We start from the raw sequence: 18,041 nt of genomic DNA on the forward strand, positions 1-18,041 counted from the left end.
GTCTCCCCCCTCCTCTTAAAAAAAAATAGATGGACAAGTCCTGGGCAAACTGCCAATCGCTGCGCGTGACGCCAACGTTTTTTTATAAATAAATAAATGTGCCGTTTTTTAAAATAAATTTATGCAAACCGACACACCTGATGATGACCGTTTGAGTTATGGTCGAAACGTCGTGAGAATTTTTTTATTGTTTTATATATATTTTGTTATTTTGTTGTTTCTCTTCAACGTGACTTTACCGAAAAAACTAAGAATATGGAACTAACTTGTTACACAGAGTGGTCCGAGCGTCGTGACGTCACCTCGCCATGCGTCGTGACGTCAACACCTAGCCGAGCGTCGTGACGTCACATCCACCTATCATCGTGACGTCACATCCGCCGAACGCCGTTACGTCACCAAGCCCAGCTATGGCGGCCGTCAGCTGAGCGAGCGAGTTAAAAAAAAAAGGGAAAATTTAAACAAAATAATTTACGCTTTTTTAAATTAATAAATCGAGAGGAGAGGCGCAGAAAGATGAGCGGAGACGAGGGGAAGGACGAGAAACACGGAAGGAAGCGGAGAGCCGGCGCCGCGATTGACGAGGTACATCGAAAACCTCGCTCGCGCGGGCCCGAATCGATTCGTTTGTGGTTTTTTTATATTTTTTTGTCGATTCCCTCGGCGTCGATTCTCTCGTATCACAACAACGTTCGGCGATTCCCCGTCGTTTCTCGTATCTCTGTTAACGCTCGTCGATTCACTCGGCGTCGATTCCCATCGCTCGCTGATTCCCACCGCGTCCGTTTCTCGTGTAACGCTCGTTGATTACCTCGACTTCGAATCCCCCTTCGCATTGATTCCTCGCGTCGATTCCTCCTATCTCTCAACGCTCGTCGATTCCCCTTCGGCAGTGACACAACAATCTTGTAGTGTATAGTAGTATAGTGTATAGTAGTGTAGTGTATAGTAGTGTAGTGTATAGTAGTGTATAGTGTTGTGTATAGTGTAGTGTATAGTAGTGTAGTGTATAGTAGTGTATAGTGTAGTGTATAGTAGTGTATAGTGTTGTGTGTAGTGTATAGTGTAGTGTATAGTGTGTAGTGTATAGTAGTGTCTACACAACACTACACTACTATACACTACACTATACACTACTATACACTACACTATACACTACGCTATACACTACGCTATAAACTACGCTATACACTACGCTCCACACTACGCTATGTACACACTATGCTATACACTACGCTATGTACACACTACGCTATACACTATGCTATACACTACGCTATGTACACACTACGCTATACACTGCACTATACACTATGCTCCACACTACACTATATACTACACTATAGTAGTGTAGTGTATAGTGGTGTAGTATATAGTAGTGTAGTGTATAGTAGTGTAGTGTATACTAGTGTAGTGTTTAGTGCAGTGTATAGTACTGTAGTTTATAGTAGTGTAGTGTATAGTAGTGCAGTGTGTGGTGTATAGTGTAGTGTATAGTAGTGTAGTGTATAGTTTAGTGTATAGTAGTGTTGTGTATAGTGCAATGTAGTACTGTAGTTTATAGTAGTGTAGTGTATAGTAGTGGTGTATCGTAGTGTATAGTGTAGTGTATAGTGTAGTGTATAGTAGTGTAGTGTATAGTGTAGTGTATAGTGTTGTAATGTATAACAAACCTGTCGACCCCTTATCAGTGCCCTACCTTATTACAGACCAGCTATGTGATCGTGATAATGCCCCTGATGCTGCTGATGATGGTGATCCTGACGATGTTGATGACGACGACGCTGACGACGACGACGACACTGACGGCGACGACGATGACGACGCTGATGAACGACGCTGACGATGACGACTCTGACGATAACGACGCTGACGACGACGCCGACACTGACGATGACGACGCTGACGATAACGACGCTGACGATGACGACGCTGACGATGACGACGCCGACACTGACGATGACGACGCTGACGATAACGACGCTGACGATGACGACGCTGATGCTGACGATGACGACTCTGACGATAACGACGATGACGACGCTGACGACGACGCCGACACTGACGATGACGACGCTGACGATGACGACGATGACGACGCTGACGATGACGACACTGACGATGACGACGCTGACGATGACGACGCTGACGATGACGACGTTGACGATAACGACGCTGACGATGACGACGCTGATGCTGACGACGACGACGCTGACGACAATAACGACGCTGACGACGATAACGACGCTGACGACGACGACGCTGACGCCGCCGACACTGACGATGACGCTGACGACGAAAACGACGCTGACGACGATGTTGACGACGCTGACGACGATGACGCCAACTCTGACGATGACGACGACGCTGACGATGATGCTGACGACGCCGACACCGACGCTGACGACACTGACGATGACGCTGACGATGACGCTGAAAACGCTGACGACGCTGACGACGACGACTCTGACGACGACGACTCTGACGACGAAAACGACGCTGACGATGACACTGACGATGATGTTGACGACGCTGACGACGCCGACTCTGACGACGACGACGCTGACGATGATGCTGACGACGCTGACGATGACGCTGACGATGACGATGACGCTGACGATGACGCTGACGATGACGCTGACGACGCTGACGATGACGCTGAAAACGCTGACGACTCTGACGACGCTGACGACGACGACTCTGACGACGCCGCCGCCGACGCCGCTGACGCCGCTGTCCATTTCACCAGGCCGTCAGTAATTGGGAATCGGCGGACCTGGGAAACGAAGACCGCAAGCAGAAATTCCTCCGCCTCATGGGCGCAGAGAAGGTGAAGCGGCCGGCCCCCCCACCGCGTCGACGCTCGGCTCACGGAGTCCCCTCCACGGGGCGCTCTTTGACAAAGATGGACACGGTTTCAGAGCAGTTTATTTCACGACGGCAACGTGTTACAAGTGGACAAAAAAAGTTATAAACGGTTTTAACGAGCTGTCAGGTTTTACTTATCCACATGCATATAAAAGGCGAAGTTGTGATTAAGTGCGTCTGTTCAAAATGTTTAGCGTACTTCCCGACATGCAACAAACTTGGAATTTGCCATGTGGGTAACTTTTCAGACTGTACACCATGCAACAATTATAAAAATACACTTTTATTTTTTTTTGGGGGGGGGGAGCTCAATAATGATTTTTTTTGCATGGCAAGTGAGCTGTGACGTCAAATCTGTCACGTGACCCACGCACGTGGAAGAGTAACGCATTGTAGTGTAGTGGTTAGCACGCTGTGTATGTGTCTGTGTGTGTGTGTGTTTATGTGTGTGTGTCTATGTGTGTGTGTGTCTATGTGTGTGTGTGTCTATGTGTGTGTCTATGTGTGTGTGTGTCTATGTGTGTGTGTCTGTGTGTGTGTCTGTGTGTGGAAGCATAACGCATTGTAGTGTAGTGGTTTGCGCGATGTCTGTGTGTGTCTGTGTGTGTGTGTGTTTATGTGTGTGTGTCTATGTGTTTGTGTCTATGTGTGTGTGTGTCTATGTGTGTGTGTGTGTCTATGTGTGTGTGTGTCTATGTGTGTGTGTCTGTGTGTGTGTCTGTGTGTGGAAGCATAACGCATTGTAGTGTAGTGGTTCGCGCGATGGCTGTGTGTGTCTGTGTGTGTGTGTCTATGTGTGTGTGTGTCTATGTGTGTGTGTCTAGGTGTGTGTGTGTGTGTCTATGTGTGTGTGTGTGTCTATGTGTGTGTGTGTCTAGGTGTGTCTGTGTGTGTGTCTGTGTGTGGAAGCATAACGCATTGTAGTGTAGTGGTTAGCGCGATGTCTGTGTGTGTCTATGTGTGTGTGTGTCTAGGTGTGTCTGTGTGTGTGTGCCTGTCTGTGTGTGTGTGGAAGCGTAACGCATTGTAGCGTAGTGCTTAGCGCTACGCTGCGCTACGAACCCGGCGACCCGAGTTCGATTCCCGCTCACGGCCACCACCGGTGACGATTATTTGAACCGGTCCTGGGCCTTCCCTAGGTAGACTCGGCCTCAAACGAGTAACTGTTGTGGTGTGAACATCGCCACTGGGGAGACAAAGGCGGCCGGGCGTGGCGAAGCCGGATAGTAAAGCTAGTCATTTTGTAAATTCTCTGTGTGCCCTCCACCTGCTGTACGGACAACATCGAGACAATCTTTCGATTTGAAAGCTTTCGTGACTGCAAGGATTCATCTTCTTTGGTTCTTTCGGTAAAGTCACCACCACGTAGAATGAGAATAAAATAATTGTGTTGTTTTATTTTATCGATTTCTTATTTTATTCTCATTCTACGTGACTGTACCGAAAGAACCAAAGAAGATCGAGACGATCGTTGAATTCGTCCCAAACGCCTCTCGAAGCGTCTTCCCTTCCGCTGAAGTCGCCGCTGCCGTGATTCAAATTTTATTTCACGCGCTTTTATTTAACTCGCTCTGTCTGTTGGTGTTGTTGTTGTTGTATCCTCAAATCTTGTAACTCAATTTTAACCCACTTGCCGATGCGGTATTGACTGCAAACTTGGTATACTTATGTTATAATGATGACAATACTATATTCTATGATGAAAAAAATATATATTTTAAACAATCTTTTTTATCTTCTTTGGTTCTTTCGGTAAAGTCACGTAGAATGAGAATAAAATAATAAAATAAAATAACAATAAAATTCTCACGACGTTTTGGCCACAACACAAGTGGCCTTCTTCAGGTGGTTCTCTAAACCAGCTTAAAAAACGCTACGAATCTTAACAACGTTCATTCAAGCTCTGTCGTCCCGACAGGTCTGTTCCTTTCACCTGAAGAAGGCCACTTGTGTTGTGGCCGAAACGTCGTGAGAATTTTATTGTGTTATTTTATTATTTTATTCTCATTCTGCGTGACTTTACCGAAAGAACCAAAGAAGATGAATCCTTGCAGTCACGAAAGCTTTAAATCGAAATCTTTTTTTACATGTTATGTTTCGGCTTGGTTCTAATTGTCCACGGTCAACTGACGTTGGCTGTAAATCATCACCACGGTTCCCTTACGTTGTGGCGAGCTTCGGGGCCACCTCCTGGAGTCGTGGAGTTCCGCCATTACTAGTAGGGTACATTTCATAAAAGCGTGTTTTAAAAAAAGTATTTTTAAATATTACTTATTTGAGGTCATCCAGATGAGTCGCTAATGGTGGCACAAAAACACCACCGTCTTTGACGCATCCCCACGAGCAAAAAGTCGCAGGGTGTGGTGAAACGCACGCTGCACCGCAGTTACGGATTCAGTCTTGCCGAACTGCAGAACGCAAAACGCCCCTTGTGTTTGCGGGTTCACCGTCTAGAGAATGACTGAGGCTAGGGGCTGTTTGTGTTCACTGGGGTCACCATCTAGAGAATGACTGAGGCTAGGGGCTGTTTGTTCACTGGGGTCACCATCTAGAGAATGACTGAGACTAGGGGCTGTTTGTTCACTGGGGTCACCATCTAGAGAATGACTGAGGCTAGGGGCTGTTTGTGTGCTGGGGTCACCATCTAGAGAATGATTGAGGCTAGGGGCTGTTTGTGTGCTGGGGGTCACCATCTAGAGAATGGCTGAGGCTAGGGGCTGTTTGTTCACTGGGGTCACCATCTAGAGAATGACTGAGACTAGGGGCTGTTTGTGAGCTGGGGTCACCATCTAGAGAATGACTGAGGCTAGGGGCTGTTTGTGTTCACTGGGGTCACCATCTAGAGAATGACTGAGGCTAGAGGCTGTTTGTTCACTGGGGTCACCATCTAGAGAATGACTGAGGCTAGGGGCTGTTTGTGTTCACTGGGGTCACCATCTAGAGAGTGACTGAGGCTAGGGGCTGTTTGTGTGCTGGGGTCACCATCTAGAGAATGATTGAGGCTAGGGGCTGTTTGTGCGCTGGGGGTCACCATCTAGAGAATGGCTGAGGCTAGGGGCTGTTTGTTCACTGGGGTCACCATCTAGAGAATGACTGAGGCTAGGGGCTGTTTGTGCGCTGGGGGTCACCATCTAGAGAATGGCTGAGGCTAGGGGCTGTTTGTTCACTGGGGTCACCATCTAGAGAATGACTGAGACTAGGGGCTGTTTGTGAGCTGGGGTCACCATCTAGAGAGTGACTGAGGCTAGGGGCTGTTTGTATTCACTGGGGTCACCATCTAGAGAATGACTGAGGCTAGGGGCTGTTTGTTCACTGGGGTCACTATCTAGAGAATGTCTGAGGCTAGGGGGCTGTTTGTGTTCACTGGGGTCACCATCTAGAGAATGACTGAGGCTAGGGGGCTGTTTGTTTACTGGGGTCACCATCTAGAGAATGACTGAGGCTAGGGGCTGTTTGTTCACTGGGGTCACCATCTAGAGAATGACTGAGGCTAGGGGCTGTTTGTGTGCTGGGGTCACCATCTAGAGAATGACTGAGGCTAGGGGGCTGTTTGTGTTCACTGGGGTCACCATCTAGAGAATGACTGAGACTAGGGGCTGTTTGTGTACTGGGAGAGGCATCTCGCGGTCATCATTTGAAACTCTACGCCCCGCCCTCTCTACGCCCCGCCCTCTCTGCGCCCCGCCCTTTCTGCGCCCGGCCTCTCTGCGCCCCGCCCTCTTTGTGCCCCGCCCTCTCTACGCCCCGCCCTCTCTATGCCCCACCCCTTTCAAGTGGTGAGAGTTTAATTCATGGGCGGTTCGTGGTTGCAGAGATTTCGCGATTTCAAATCGGGTCGATATCTTTTTGCAAACAGGCTGCACATTTCACAGGCGTGCTCCCGGGGTCAGGGGCAAGGGTCCAGCGAGACCCCCTGCCCCACGCCACACTCGATTCCCGCTCATGGCCCACACCGGTGACGATTATTTGAAGCGGTCCTGGGCCTCCCCTAGTTCGACTCAGCCTCAAACGAGTACCTGGTGCGGTGTGTAGCGAACATCGCGACTGGGGGAGAGACAAAGGCGGTGGGGCGTGGTGCTGGTCGCCCACCCCCTCGTGTGCCGTTCCGGCCTTCACAGGTGCTGCTCGCTAACAGCACTTGCCCCTACAGCCTGTTAGAGGCTACACGCGGGGAGCTTTGTCTGTGTGTCTGTGTGTCTAGGTGCAAGTCACTAACAGCACTTGCCCCTACAAGTCTGTTAGGGGCTACACAGGGGGAGCTTTGTCTCTGTGTGTGTGGGTCTAGGTGCAAGTCACTAACAGCACTTGCCCCAGCGGTGTGTTAGAGGCTACCTGGGGTGTCTTTGTCTCTGTTAGAAGGAGCACAAGGGGCGGCTGGTGATCGGCGAGCACGGCAGCCACACCTCCTGCCGCTCTGGTGAGCCGGCTGCCTCTCTGTCCACTCATTCCCTCGCCTACTCACTCATTCACCCACTTACCCACTCATTTGCCCACCCATTTCATTCACGCACTCATTCACGCGCTTATTCGCTGACCCACTCATTCGCCCACCCACTCATTCGCCCATCCACTCATTCGCCCACCCACTCATTCACTCACCCACTCATTCACCCACTTACCCACTCATTTGCCCACCCATTTCATTCACGCACTCATTCACGCGCTCATTCGCCGACACACTCATTCACCCACCCACTCATTCGCCCACCCACTCATTCACCCACTTACCCACTCATTTGCCCACCCATTTCATTCACGCACTCATTCACGCGCTCATTCGCCGACCCACTCATTCGCCCACCCACTCATTCGCCTACCCACTCATTCGCCCACCCACTCATTCACCCACTTACCCACTCATTTGCCCACCCATTTCATTCACGCGCTCATTCGCCGACTCACTCATTTGCCGACTCACTCATTTGCCCACCCACTCATTCGCCCATCCACTCATTCACCTACTCACTCATTCGCCCACTTACCCACTCATTTGCCCACCCATTCATTCACGCACTCATTCACCGACTCATTCGCCCATCCACTCATTCGCCCACCCACTCATTCGCCTACTCGCTCATTCGCCCACTTACCCACTCATGGGCCCACCCATTTCATTAATGCACTCATTCATGGACTCATTCACCCACTCATTTGCTCACTCGCCCACTCATTCAACCACTCATTCACTAAATCATTCATCCACTCACCCATTTACTCATTCATCCACTCTGTGTGTGTCTATGAGGTGTCTATAGGGTCTATGGGAGTCTATAGGGTTTCTGTTTGCCTATAGGGTGTCTGTGTCTATAGGGTGTCTATAGGGTCTCTGTGTGTCTATGGGTGTCTATAGGGTTTCTGTGTCTATAGGGTCTGTGTCTATAGGGTGTCTATAGGGTTTCTGTGTGTCTATAGGGTATCTGTGTGTGTCTATAGGGTCAGCGTGTGTATCTATAGGGTGTCTGTAGGGTCTGTGTGTGTCTATAGGGTCTGTGTGTCTATAGGGTGTCTATAGGGTCTGTGTGTCTATAGGGTGTCTATAGGGTCTGTGTGTGTCTATAGGGTCTGTGTGTGTCTATAGGGTCTGTGTGTGTGTCTATAGGGTCTGTGTGTGTCTATAGGTTCTGTGTGTGTGTGTCTATAGGGTCTGTGTTTGTGTCTATAGGGTGTCTATAGGGTCTGTGTGTCTATAGGATGGCTATAGGGTCTGTGTGTGTCTATAGGTTCTGTGTGTGTGTCTATAGGGTCTGTGTGTGTGTGTCTATAGGGTGTCTATAGGGTCTGTGTGTGTGTCTATAGGGTGTCTTTAGGGTGTCTATAGTGTCTGTGTGTGTCTATAGGGTCTGTGTGTGTATCTATAGGGTCTCTGTGTGTCTATAGGGTCTCTGTGTGTCTATAGGGTGTCTATAGGGTCTGTGTGTGTGTCTATAGGGTGTCTATAGGGTCTGTGTGTGTGTCTATAGGGTGTCTATAGGGTGTCTATAGGGTGTCTATAGGGTCTGTGTGTGTGTCTATAGGGTGTCTATAGGGTGTCTATAGGGTCTGTGTGTGTGTCTATAGGGTGTCTATAGGGTCTCTGTGTGTGTCTATAGGGTGTCTATAGGGTGTCTATAGGGTATCTGTGTGTGTCTATAGGGTGTCTATAGGGTGTCTATAGGGTCTGTGTGTGTGTGTGTCTATAGGGTGTCTATAGGGTGTCTATAGGGTGTGTGTGTGTGTCTATAGGGGAGGAGGAGGGCAGGATGAGGGAGGCGCTGGAGCAGCAGTATGATCGTAGCCTAGGGGAACAAGATCTCTGCGGGTCTCTATGTGTGTCTATAGGGTGTCTATAGGGTGTCTATAGGGTATATGTGTGTGTGTCTATAGGGTGTCTATAGGGTGTCTATAGGGTGTGTGTGTCTATAGGGTGTCTATAGGGTGTCTATAGGGTCTGTGTGTGTCTATAGGGTCTGTGTGTGTGTGTATCTATAGGGTGTCTATAGGGTGTCTATAGGGTCTGTGTGTGTCTATAGGGGAGGAGGAGGGCAGGATGAGGGAGGTGCTGGAGCAGCAGTATGATCGCAGCCTAGGGGACAAGATCTCTGTGGGTCTCTGTGTGTGTCTATAGGGTGTCTGTAGGGTGTCTATAGGGTGTCTATAGGGTGTCTGTGTGTGTGTGTCTATAGGGTGTCTATAGGGTGTCTATAGGGTATCTGTGTGTGTGTCTATAGGGTGTCTATAGGGTGTCTATAGGGTCTGTGTGTGTGTGTCTATAGGGTGTCTATAGGGTGTCTATAGGGTGTCTATAGGGGAGGAGGAGGGCAGGATGAGGGAGGCGCTGGAGCAGCAGTATGATCGCAGCCTAGGGGACAAGATCTCTGTGGGTCTCTATGTGTGTCTATAGGGTGTCTATAGGGTGTCTATAGGGTGTCTATAGGGTCTGTGTGTGTCTATAGGGTGTCTATAGGGTGTCTGTGTGTGTGTCTATAGGGGAGGAGGAGGGCAGGATGAGGGAGGCGCTGGAGCAGCAGTATGATCGCAGCCTAGGGGACAAGATCTCTGTGGGTTTCTGTGTGTGTCTATAGGGTGTCTATAGGGTCTATGTGTGTGTCTATAGGGTGTCTGTGTGTGTGTCTATAGGGTGTCTATAGGGTCTGTGTGTGTGTCTATAGGGTGTCTATAGCGTGTCTATAGGGTGTCTATAGGGTATCTGTATGTGTGTCTATAGGGTGTCTATAGGGTCTGTGTGTGTCTATAGGGTGTCTATAGGGTGTCTATAGGGGAGGAGGAGGGCAGGATGAGGGAGGCGCTAGAGCAGCAGTATGATCGCAGCCTAGGGGACAAGATCTCTGTGGGTCTCTGTGTGTGTGTCTATAGGGTGTCTATAGGGTCTGTGTGTGTGTCTATAGGGTGTCTATAAGGTGTCTATAGGGTGTCTATAGGGTATCTGTGTGTGTGTCTATAGGGTGTCTATAGGGTATCTGTGTGTGTGTCTATAGGGTGTCTGTGTGTGTGTCTATAGGGGAGGAGGAGGGCAGGATGAGGGAGGCGCTGGAGCAGCAGTATGATCGCAGCCTAGGGGACAAGATCTCTGTGGGTCTCTGTGTGTGTCTATAGGGTGTCTATAGGGTGTCTGTGTGTGTCTATAGGGTGTCTATAGGGTGTCTATAGGGTCTGTGTGTGTGTGTCTATAGGGTGTCTATAGGGTGTCTATAGGGTGTCTATAGGGTCTGTGTGTGTGTCTATAGGGTGTCTGTGTGTGTGTCTATAGGGGAGGAGGAGGGCAGGATGAGGGAGGCGCTGGAGCAGCAGTATGATCGCAGCCTAGGCGACAAGATCTCTGTGGGTCTCTGTGTGTGTCTATAGGGTGTCTATAGGGTCTGTGTGTGTGTCTATAGGGTGTCTATAGGGTGTCTATAGGGTGTCTGTGTGTGTGTCTATAGAGGAGGAGGAGGGCAGGATGAGGGAGGCGCTGGAGCAGCAGTATGATCGCAGCCTAGGCGACAAGATCTCTGTGGGTCTCTGTGTGTGTCTATAGGGTGTCTATAGGGTATCTGTGTGTGTCTATAGGGTATCTGTGTGTGTGTCTATAGGGTCTCTGTGTGTGTGTCTATAGGGGAGGAAGAGGGCAGGATGAGGGAGGCGCTGGAGCAGCAGTATGATCGTAGCCTAGGCGACAAGATCTCTGTGGGTCTCTGTGTGTGTCTATAGGGTGTCTATACTGTGTCTATACTGTGTCTATAGGGTGTCTATAGGGTCTCTGTGTGTGTGTCTATAGGGTGTCTATAGGGTGTCTATAGGGTGTCTGTGTGTGTGTATAGGGTGTCTGTGTGTGTGTCTATAGGGTCTGTGTGTGTGTCTATAGGGTGTCTATAGGGTGTCTGTAGGGTGTCTATAGGGTATCTGTGTGTGTGTCTATAGGGTGTCTGTGTATGTGTCTATAGGGTGTCTATAGGGTGTCTATAGGGTGTCTATAGGGTCTCTGTGTGTGTGTCTATAGGGTATCTGTGTGTGTGTCTATAGGGTCTCTGTGTGTGTGTCTATAGGGGAGGAGGAGGGCAGGATGAGGGAGGCGCTGGAGCAGCAGTATGATCGCAGCCTAGGGGACAAGATCTCTGTGGGTCTCTGTGTGTGTCTATAGGGTGTCTATAGGGTGTCTATAGGGTGTCTATAGGGTCTGTGTGTGTGTCTATAGGGGAGGAGGAGGGCAGGATGAGGGAGGCGCTGGAGCAGCAGTATGATCGTAGCCTAGGCGACAAGATCTCCGGCAGACACCGACGCCACTGCGGCCTGGGATACGCGGACGTGAGCACGCAGCGCGCAAAACATCGTCACCATCGTCAACATCGTCAACATCATCGTCAACGTCATCACCATCGTCAACATCATCGTCAACATCGTCAACATCATCGTCAACATCATCGTCACCATCGTCAACATCGTCAACATCATCGTCACCATCGTCAACATCGTCAACATCAACATCGTCAACATCGCACGCAAAACATCGTCAACATCGTGGTCAACATCGTCAACATCATCAACATCGCGCACAAAACATCGTCAACATCGTCAACATCATCGCCATCGTCAACATCGTCAACATCATCAACATCGTCAACATCACACCGTCAATATCGTCATCATCATCATCATCACAGCGTTGTCATCACCGTCGTCGTCGTCATCATTGCCGTCGTCGTCACAGTATCATCATCAGAGCGTCATCTGATGACGATGGTTCAATAAAGTTACCCCTCCCCCCCCTCCCCCTCCCCCCACTCCCCCTCCCCCCACTCCCCCTACCCCCACTCCCCCTACCCCCACTCCCCCTACCCCCACTCCCCCTACCCCCACTCCCCCTCCCCCCACTCCCCCTCCCCCCACTCCCCCTACCCTCACTCCCCCTCCCCCCACTCCCCCCACTCCCCCTCCCCCCACTCCCCCTCCCCCCACTCCCCCTACCCCCACTCCCCCTACCCCCACTCCCCCTACCCCCACTCCCCCTACCCCCACTCCCCCTCCCCCCACTCCCCCTACCCCCACTCCCCCTACCCCCACTCCCCCTACCCCCACTCCCCCTCCCCCCCACTCCCCCTACCCCCACTCCCCCTACCCCCACTCCCCCTCCTCCCACTCCCCCTCCCCCCACTCCCCCTCCCTCTACCTCCTCCCCTACCCCCTACCACACCTCACCCCCCCCACCCTCCCCCCCCTACTACCCCTCCCCCTACCCCCCTATCCCTACCACCCCTCCCCGTCACCACCCCTCCCTCTGCCCCCCCTCCCCCAACCCACCCCTCCCCCCCACCAACGACCCCTCCCCCTAGGCCGACGTCGCCCCCCGCCAGGCCCCGGCGCCCGAGGTCACGACCCCGTGCCCCGTGGCCTCCAGCCCCCCGCGACCCCGCGACCCGCCCCCCCCGGCCGACCTCACGGGGTCGCCGCCGCCGCGGCCGCAGGTCAAAGTCAGCGGTGACCCCGACGGGAAGAATGGGGGCGGCGTTGGGACCGTCTACAAGATGGTCTTCGTGAAGTCATCATCGTCGTCGTCGTCGTCGTCATCGTTATCAACCTCTAACTCCTCCACCTCTTCAGTTTAACACCTAGGAGTAGTAGCGGGGGGGGGCTCCTCCACTTACGAACGAGTTTGGGTTCCAGAGGTGGCTGCTCGTAAGTCGATTACACTCGTAAATGCGCCGACTTCGCTCACCGTCCGTTCCAAACGCGTTGTGCGGCGTGGACGCTAACCACGGGGGGGTCGGTGGCTTTAAAAGTTGTAGCATCTCCTGGAGCTGGAGATGCCACTGGTTCTTCATCTCCTGTAGATGTAGATGCCACTGGTTCTTCACGTTCTGCAGATGTAGATGCCACTGGTTCTTCACGTTCTGCAGATCTAGATGCCACTGGTTCTTCACGTTCTGCAGATGTAGATGCCACTGCTTCTTCACGTTCTGCAGATGTAGATGCCACTGGTTCATCACGTTCTGCAGATGTAGATGCCACTGGTTTTTCACGTTCTGCAGATGTAGATGCCACTGGTTCATCACGTTCTGCAGATGTAGATGCCACTGGTTCATCACGTTCTGCAGATGTAGATGCCACTGGTTCTAAACGTTCTGCAGATGTAGATGCCACTGGTTCATCACGTTCTGCAGGTGTAGATGCCACTGGTTCTTCACGTTCTGCAGATGTAGATGCCACTGGTTCATCACGTTCTGCAGGTGTAGATGCCACTGGTTCTTCACGTTCTGCAGATGTAGATGCCACTGGTTCTTCACGTTCTGCAGATGTAGATGCCACTGGTTCTTCACGTTCTGCAGATGTAGATGCCACTGGTTCTTCACGTTCTGCAGATGTAGATGCCACTGGTTCTTCACGTTCTGCAGATCTAGATGCCACTAGTTCTTCATCTCCTGTAGATGTAGATGCCACTGGTTATTCAAGTTCTGCAGGTGTAGATGCCACTGGTTCTTCATGTTCTGCAGATGTAGATACCACTGGTTCTTCATCTCCTGCAGATGTCGATGCCACTGGTTCTTCACGTTCTGTAGCTGTAGATGCCACTGCTTCTTCACGTTCTGCAGATGTAGATGCCACTGGTTCATCACGTTCTGTAGATGTAGATGCCACTGGTTCTTCATCTCCTGTAGATGTAGATGCCACTGGTTCATCATGTTCTGTAGATGTAGATGCCACTGGTTCTTCACGTTCTGTAGATGTAGATGCCACTGCTTCTTCACGTTCTGCAGATGTAGATGCCACTGGTTCATCACGTTCTGTAGATGTAGATGCCACTGGTTCTTCACGTTCTCCAGATGTAGATGCCACTGGTTCTTCACATTCTGCAGATGTAGATGCCACTGGTTCTTCACATTCTGCAGATGTAGATGCCACTGGTTCTTGATCTCCTGCAGATGTAGATGCCACTGGTTCTTCACGTTCTACAGATGTAGATGCCACTGGTTCTTCATGTTCTGCAGATGTAGATGCCACTGGTTCTTCACGTTCTGCAGATGTAGATGCCACTGGTTCTTCACATTCTGCAGATGTAGATGCCACTGGTTCTTCACGTTGTGCAGATGTAGATGCCACTGGTTCTTCATCTCGTGTAGATGTAGATGCCACTGGTTCTTCACGTTCTGTAGATGTAGATGCCACTGGTTCCTCACGTTGTGCAGATGTAGATGCCACTGGTTCTTCACGTTGTGCAGATGTAGATGCCACTGGTTCTTCACCTACTGCAGATGTAGATGCCACTGGTTCTTGATCTCCTGCAGATGTAGATGCCACTGGTTCTTCACGTTGTGCAGATGTAGATGCCATTGGTTCTTCACGTTCTGTAGATGTAGATGCCACTGGTTCTTCACCTTCTGTAGATGTAGATGCCACTGGTTCTTGATCTCCTGCAGATGTAGATGCCACTGGTTCTTGATCTCCTGCAGATGTAGATGTCACTGGTTCTTGATCTCCTGTAGATGTAGATGCCACTGGTTCTTCACCTCCTGCAGATGTAGATGCCACTGGTTCTTGATCTCCTGCAGATGTAGATGCCACTGGTTCTTGATCTCCTGCAGATGTAGATGTCACTGGTTCTTGATCTCCTGCAGATGTAGATGCCACTGGTTCTTCACCTCCTGCAGATGTAGATGCCACTGGTTCTTGATCTCCTGCAGATGTAGATGCCACTGGTTCTTGATCTCCTGCAGATGTAGATGCCACCACCGCCATCTAGCGCGCAGCGGTTGAACTTAACGACGGGCAACTGGACGAAAACCGGACCGGGGTTTTGTTCAGATCTCTGGAAGTTCGTAATTCGAATTTTTCGTAAGTGGAGGAGCCCCCACCGCAGCTGGGGGTTTAGTTTTCTTTTTCTTCTTCTTTTCTTTCCGCGACCAAATAGAATCCATGAGAGAGAGAGAGAGGGGGGGGAGGATGGAGTCTTCTTTGCTGGGTCGCTCCGCGCGTCGTTAACAGCAACGCCCGCCGTCCCACGACGCGGTCGCATTGGCGCGTCGCGCGTGACGCCGGAAGCAGAAACGCCGCACGGATCGGTTCACGGGTAGGGCGCCGAACCGGACGTCGTGAGTCGGAGGGGTGAATAAACCCACCGCCACCGCCACCACGACGACGTTTACGATTCGACGGTGGGGGGGGGGGGGCGGTGCCTCCGTCGTTTCTTTCCACTGCCGCACGTGGCACCCGTGCCACCCGTGCCAGGGCCAGCGGCTCGGTTAAACTACGTTATTTTATTTTGCCGAGTGTAAGAGACCACCCCCCCCGCCCACTTCAGCTGCCCTCCTGCACACCAGGCGAGGTAGTCAACATCTCCTAGCCACAGTGATGATGATGATGATGCAGATGAGAGAGACGCAGACTCCAAATTTACAGCAGCAGCAGCAGGCGTCGTCAGGCTCAGGATTGAACCCACGATCTCCTGCACACCAGGCGAGGTAGTCAACATCTCCTAGCCACAGTGATGATGATGCAGATGAGAGAGACGCAGACTCCAAATATACAGCCGCAGCAGGCGTCGTCAGGGGTCGGGATCGAACCCACGACCTCCTGCACACCAGGCGAGGTAGTCAACATCTCCTAGCCACAGTGATGATGATGCAGATGAGAGAGACGCAGACTCCAAATATACAGCCGCAGCAGGCGTCGTCAGGGGTCGGGATCGAACCCACGACCTCCTGCACACCAGGCGAGGTAGTCAACATCTCATAGCCACCTTTGCACCATCGTTTTTTTTTTTCCCACTGCAGTAGCTGAGCCGAGCCGCTGACGTGACGGCCGAGAGACGAGACACCGCGTTACCGGGCCCTGCTTGGCCCCGAGCGAAATTTAAACGTGCTTCTTGCGAGGGCAGCAGCAGTAGCAGCAAATCAATCACCAATCAGTCCTGGCTTGACTCGGCAAATTGCCCAGTGGAAAAAAAAAACACCCGTACCGTGCTAGCCCTGCGTTGGTTCGGCTGTTGCCAGTGGAAAAAAACACCCGTACCGTGCTGGCCCTGTGCTGGCTCGGCTCGGATGTCGCCAGTGGGAAAAAAAACACCCGTACTGTGCTGGCCTGGCTCTGATGTCGCCAGTGGGAAAAAAAACACCCGTACCGTGCTGGCCCTGCGCTGGCTCTGTTCGGATGCCAGTTGAAAATAAACGACCCGTTCCGTGCTGGCCCTGCGCTGGCTCGGCTCGGATGTCGCCAGTGGGAGGAAAAAAAAACCAAACCACCCGTACCGTGCTGGCTCGGCTCGGTTGTTGACAGTGGAAACGGAAGTTGTTGGAGCGCTCGCCTTGGTGGGCGGGGCTCTGCCCTGCTGGGCCCCAGAGGGCGTGGGGGATGATGAGTTGTTGCCTTGATGGTCTTCATTAAAGGTCTGCGCGTGCAACCACACAGTCTGGCCACCTTGTTGTCACTCCACTGCTGGATGAGTCGACCTTCCACACACAACGGGCGGCAGCAGCCGCCATTCGGTGACGTCGCCCACGGCGCCTTTGCCAGGCCAGGTGCATTTTGAAGCTGCCAGCGGGTGCCGTGGGTTGGACTTGCCGTGCCAGGCTAGGTGCAGGGAGGAGGTCACGGGACAGACCCAGCAGGTGCCAGGCTAGGTGCAGGAGGAGGTCACGGGACAGACCCAGCAGGTGCCATGGGTTGACTGCTGTGCCAGGCTAGGTGCAGGAGGTCACGGGACAGACCCAGCAGGTGCCGTGGGTTGACTGCTGTGCCAGGCTAGGTGCAGGAGGTCACAGGACAGACCCAGCAGGTGCCACGGGTTGACTGCTGTGCCAGGCTAGGTGCAGAAGGAGGTCACGGGACAGACCCAGCAGGTGCCACGGGTTGACTTGCCGTGCCAGGCTAGGTGCAGGAGGAGGTCACGGGACAGACCCAGCAGGTGCCACGGGTTGACTGCTGTGCCAGGCTAGGTGCAGGAGGAGGTCACGGCGCAGACCCAGCAGGTGCCACGGGTTGACTGCTGTGCCAGGCTAGGTGCAGGAGGAGGTCACGGGACAGACCCAGCAGGTGCCACGGGTTGACTGCTGTGCCAGGCTAGGTGCAGGGGGAGGTCACGGGACAGACCCAGCAGGTGCCAGGCTAGGTGCAGGAGGAGGTCACGGGACAGACCAAGCAGGTGCCACGGGTTGACTGCCGTACCAGGCTAGGTGCAGGAGGAGGTCACGGGACAGACCCAGCAGGTGACGTGGGTTGACTGCTGTGCCAGGCTAGGTGCAGGAGGAGGTCACGGGACAGACCCAGCAGGTGCCACGGGTTGACTGCTGTGCCAGGCTAGGTGCAGGAGGTCACGGGAGAGACCCAGCAGGTGCCATGGGTTGACTGCTGTGCCAGGCTAGGTGCAGGAGGTCACGGGACAGACCCAGCAGGTGCCACGGGTTGACTGCTGTGCCAGGCTAGGTGCAGGAGGAGGTCACGGGGCAGACCCAGCAGGTGCCACGGGTTGACTGCTGTGCCAGGCTAGATGCAGGAGGTCACGGGACAGACCCAGCAGGTGCCACGGGTTGACTGCTGTGCCAGGCTAGGTGCAGGAGGAGGTCACGGGAGAGACCCAGCAGGTGCCATGGGTTGACTGCTGTGCCAGGCTAGGTGCAGGAGGTCACGGGACAGACCCAGCAGGTGCCACGGGTTGACTGCTGTGCCAGGCTAGGTGCAGGAAGAGGTCACGGGGCAGACCCAGCAGG

At 52.4% G+C, this 18,041-nt stretch overlaps 1 protein-coding gene across 1 annotated transcript; it reads left to right on the forward strand.

Annotated features, from left to right (window-relative positions):
- The first annotated feature begins 349 nt into the window (after positions 1-349).
- Positions 350-16,740, forward strand: C80H11orf58 (chromosome 80 C11orf58 homolog). Its single transcript, XM_076057353.1, has 5 exons — positions 350-585; positions 2,750-2,830; positions 7,225-7,285; positions 11,540-11,649; positions 12,675-16,740. Exons 1-5 carry the CDS (start codon positions 517-519, stop codon positions 12,945-12,947), a joined length of 594 nt encoding a protein of 197 aa, XP_075913468.1. The 5' UTR covers positions 350-516; the 3' UTR covers positions 12,948-16,740.
- Positions 16,741-18,041: the final 1,301 nt, after the last annotated feature.

Source organism: Petromyzon marinus, chromosome 80, assembly GCF_048934315.1.
Source record: "Petromyzon marinus isolate PM22_M1 ecotype Great Lakes invasive population chromosome 80, UKy_Petmar_22M1.pri1.0, whole genome shotgun sequence".
In the NCBI taxonomy this organism is placed as follows: domain Eukaryota; kingdom Metazoa; phylum Chordata; class Hyperoartia; order Petromyzontiformes; family Petromyzontidae; genus Petromyzon; species Petromyzon marinus.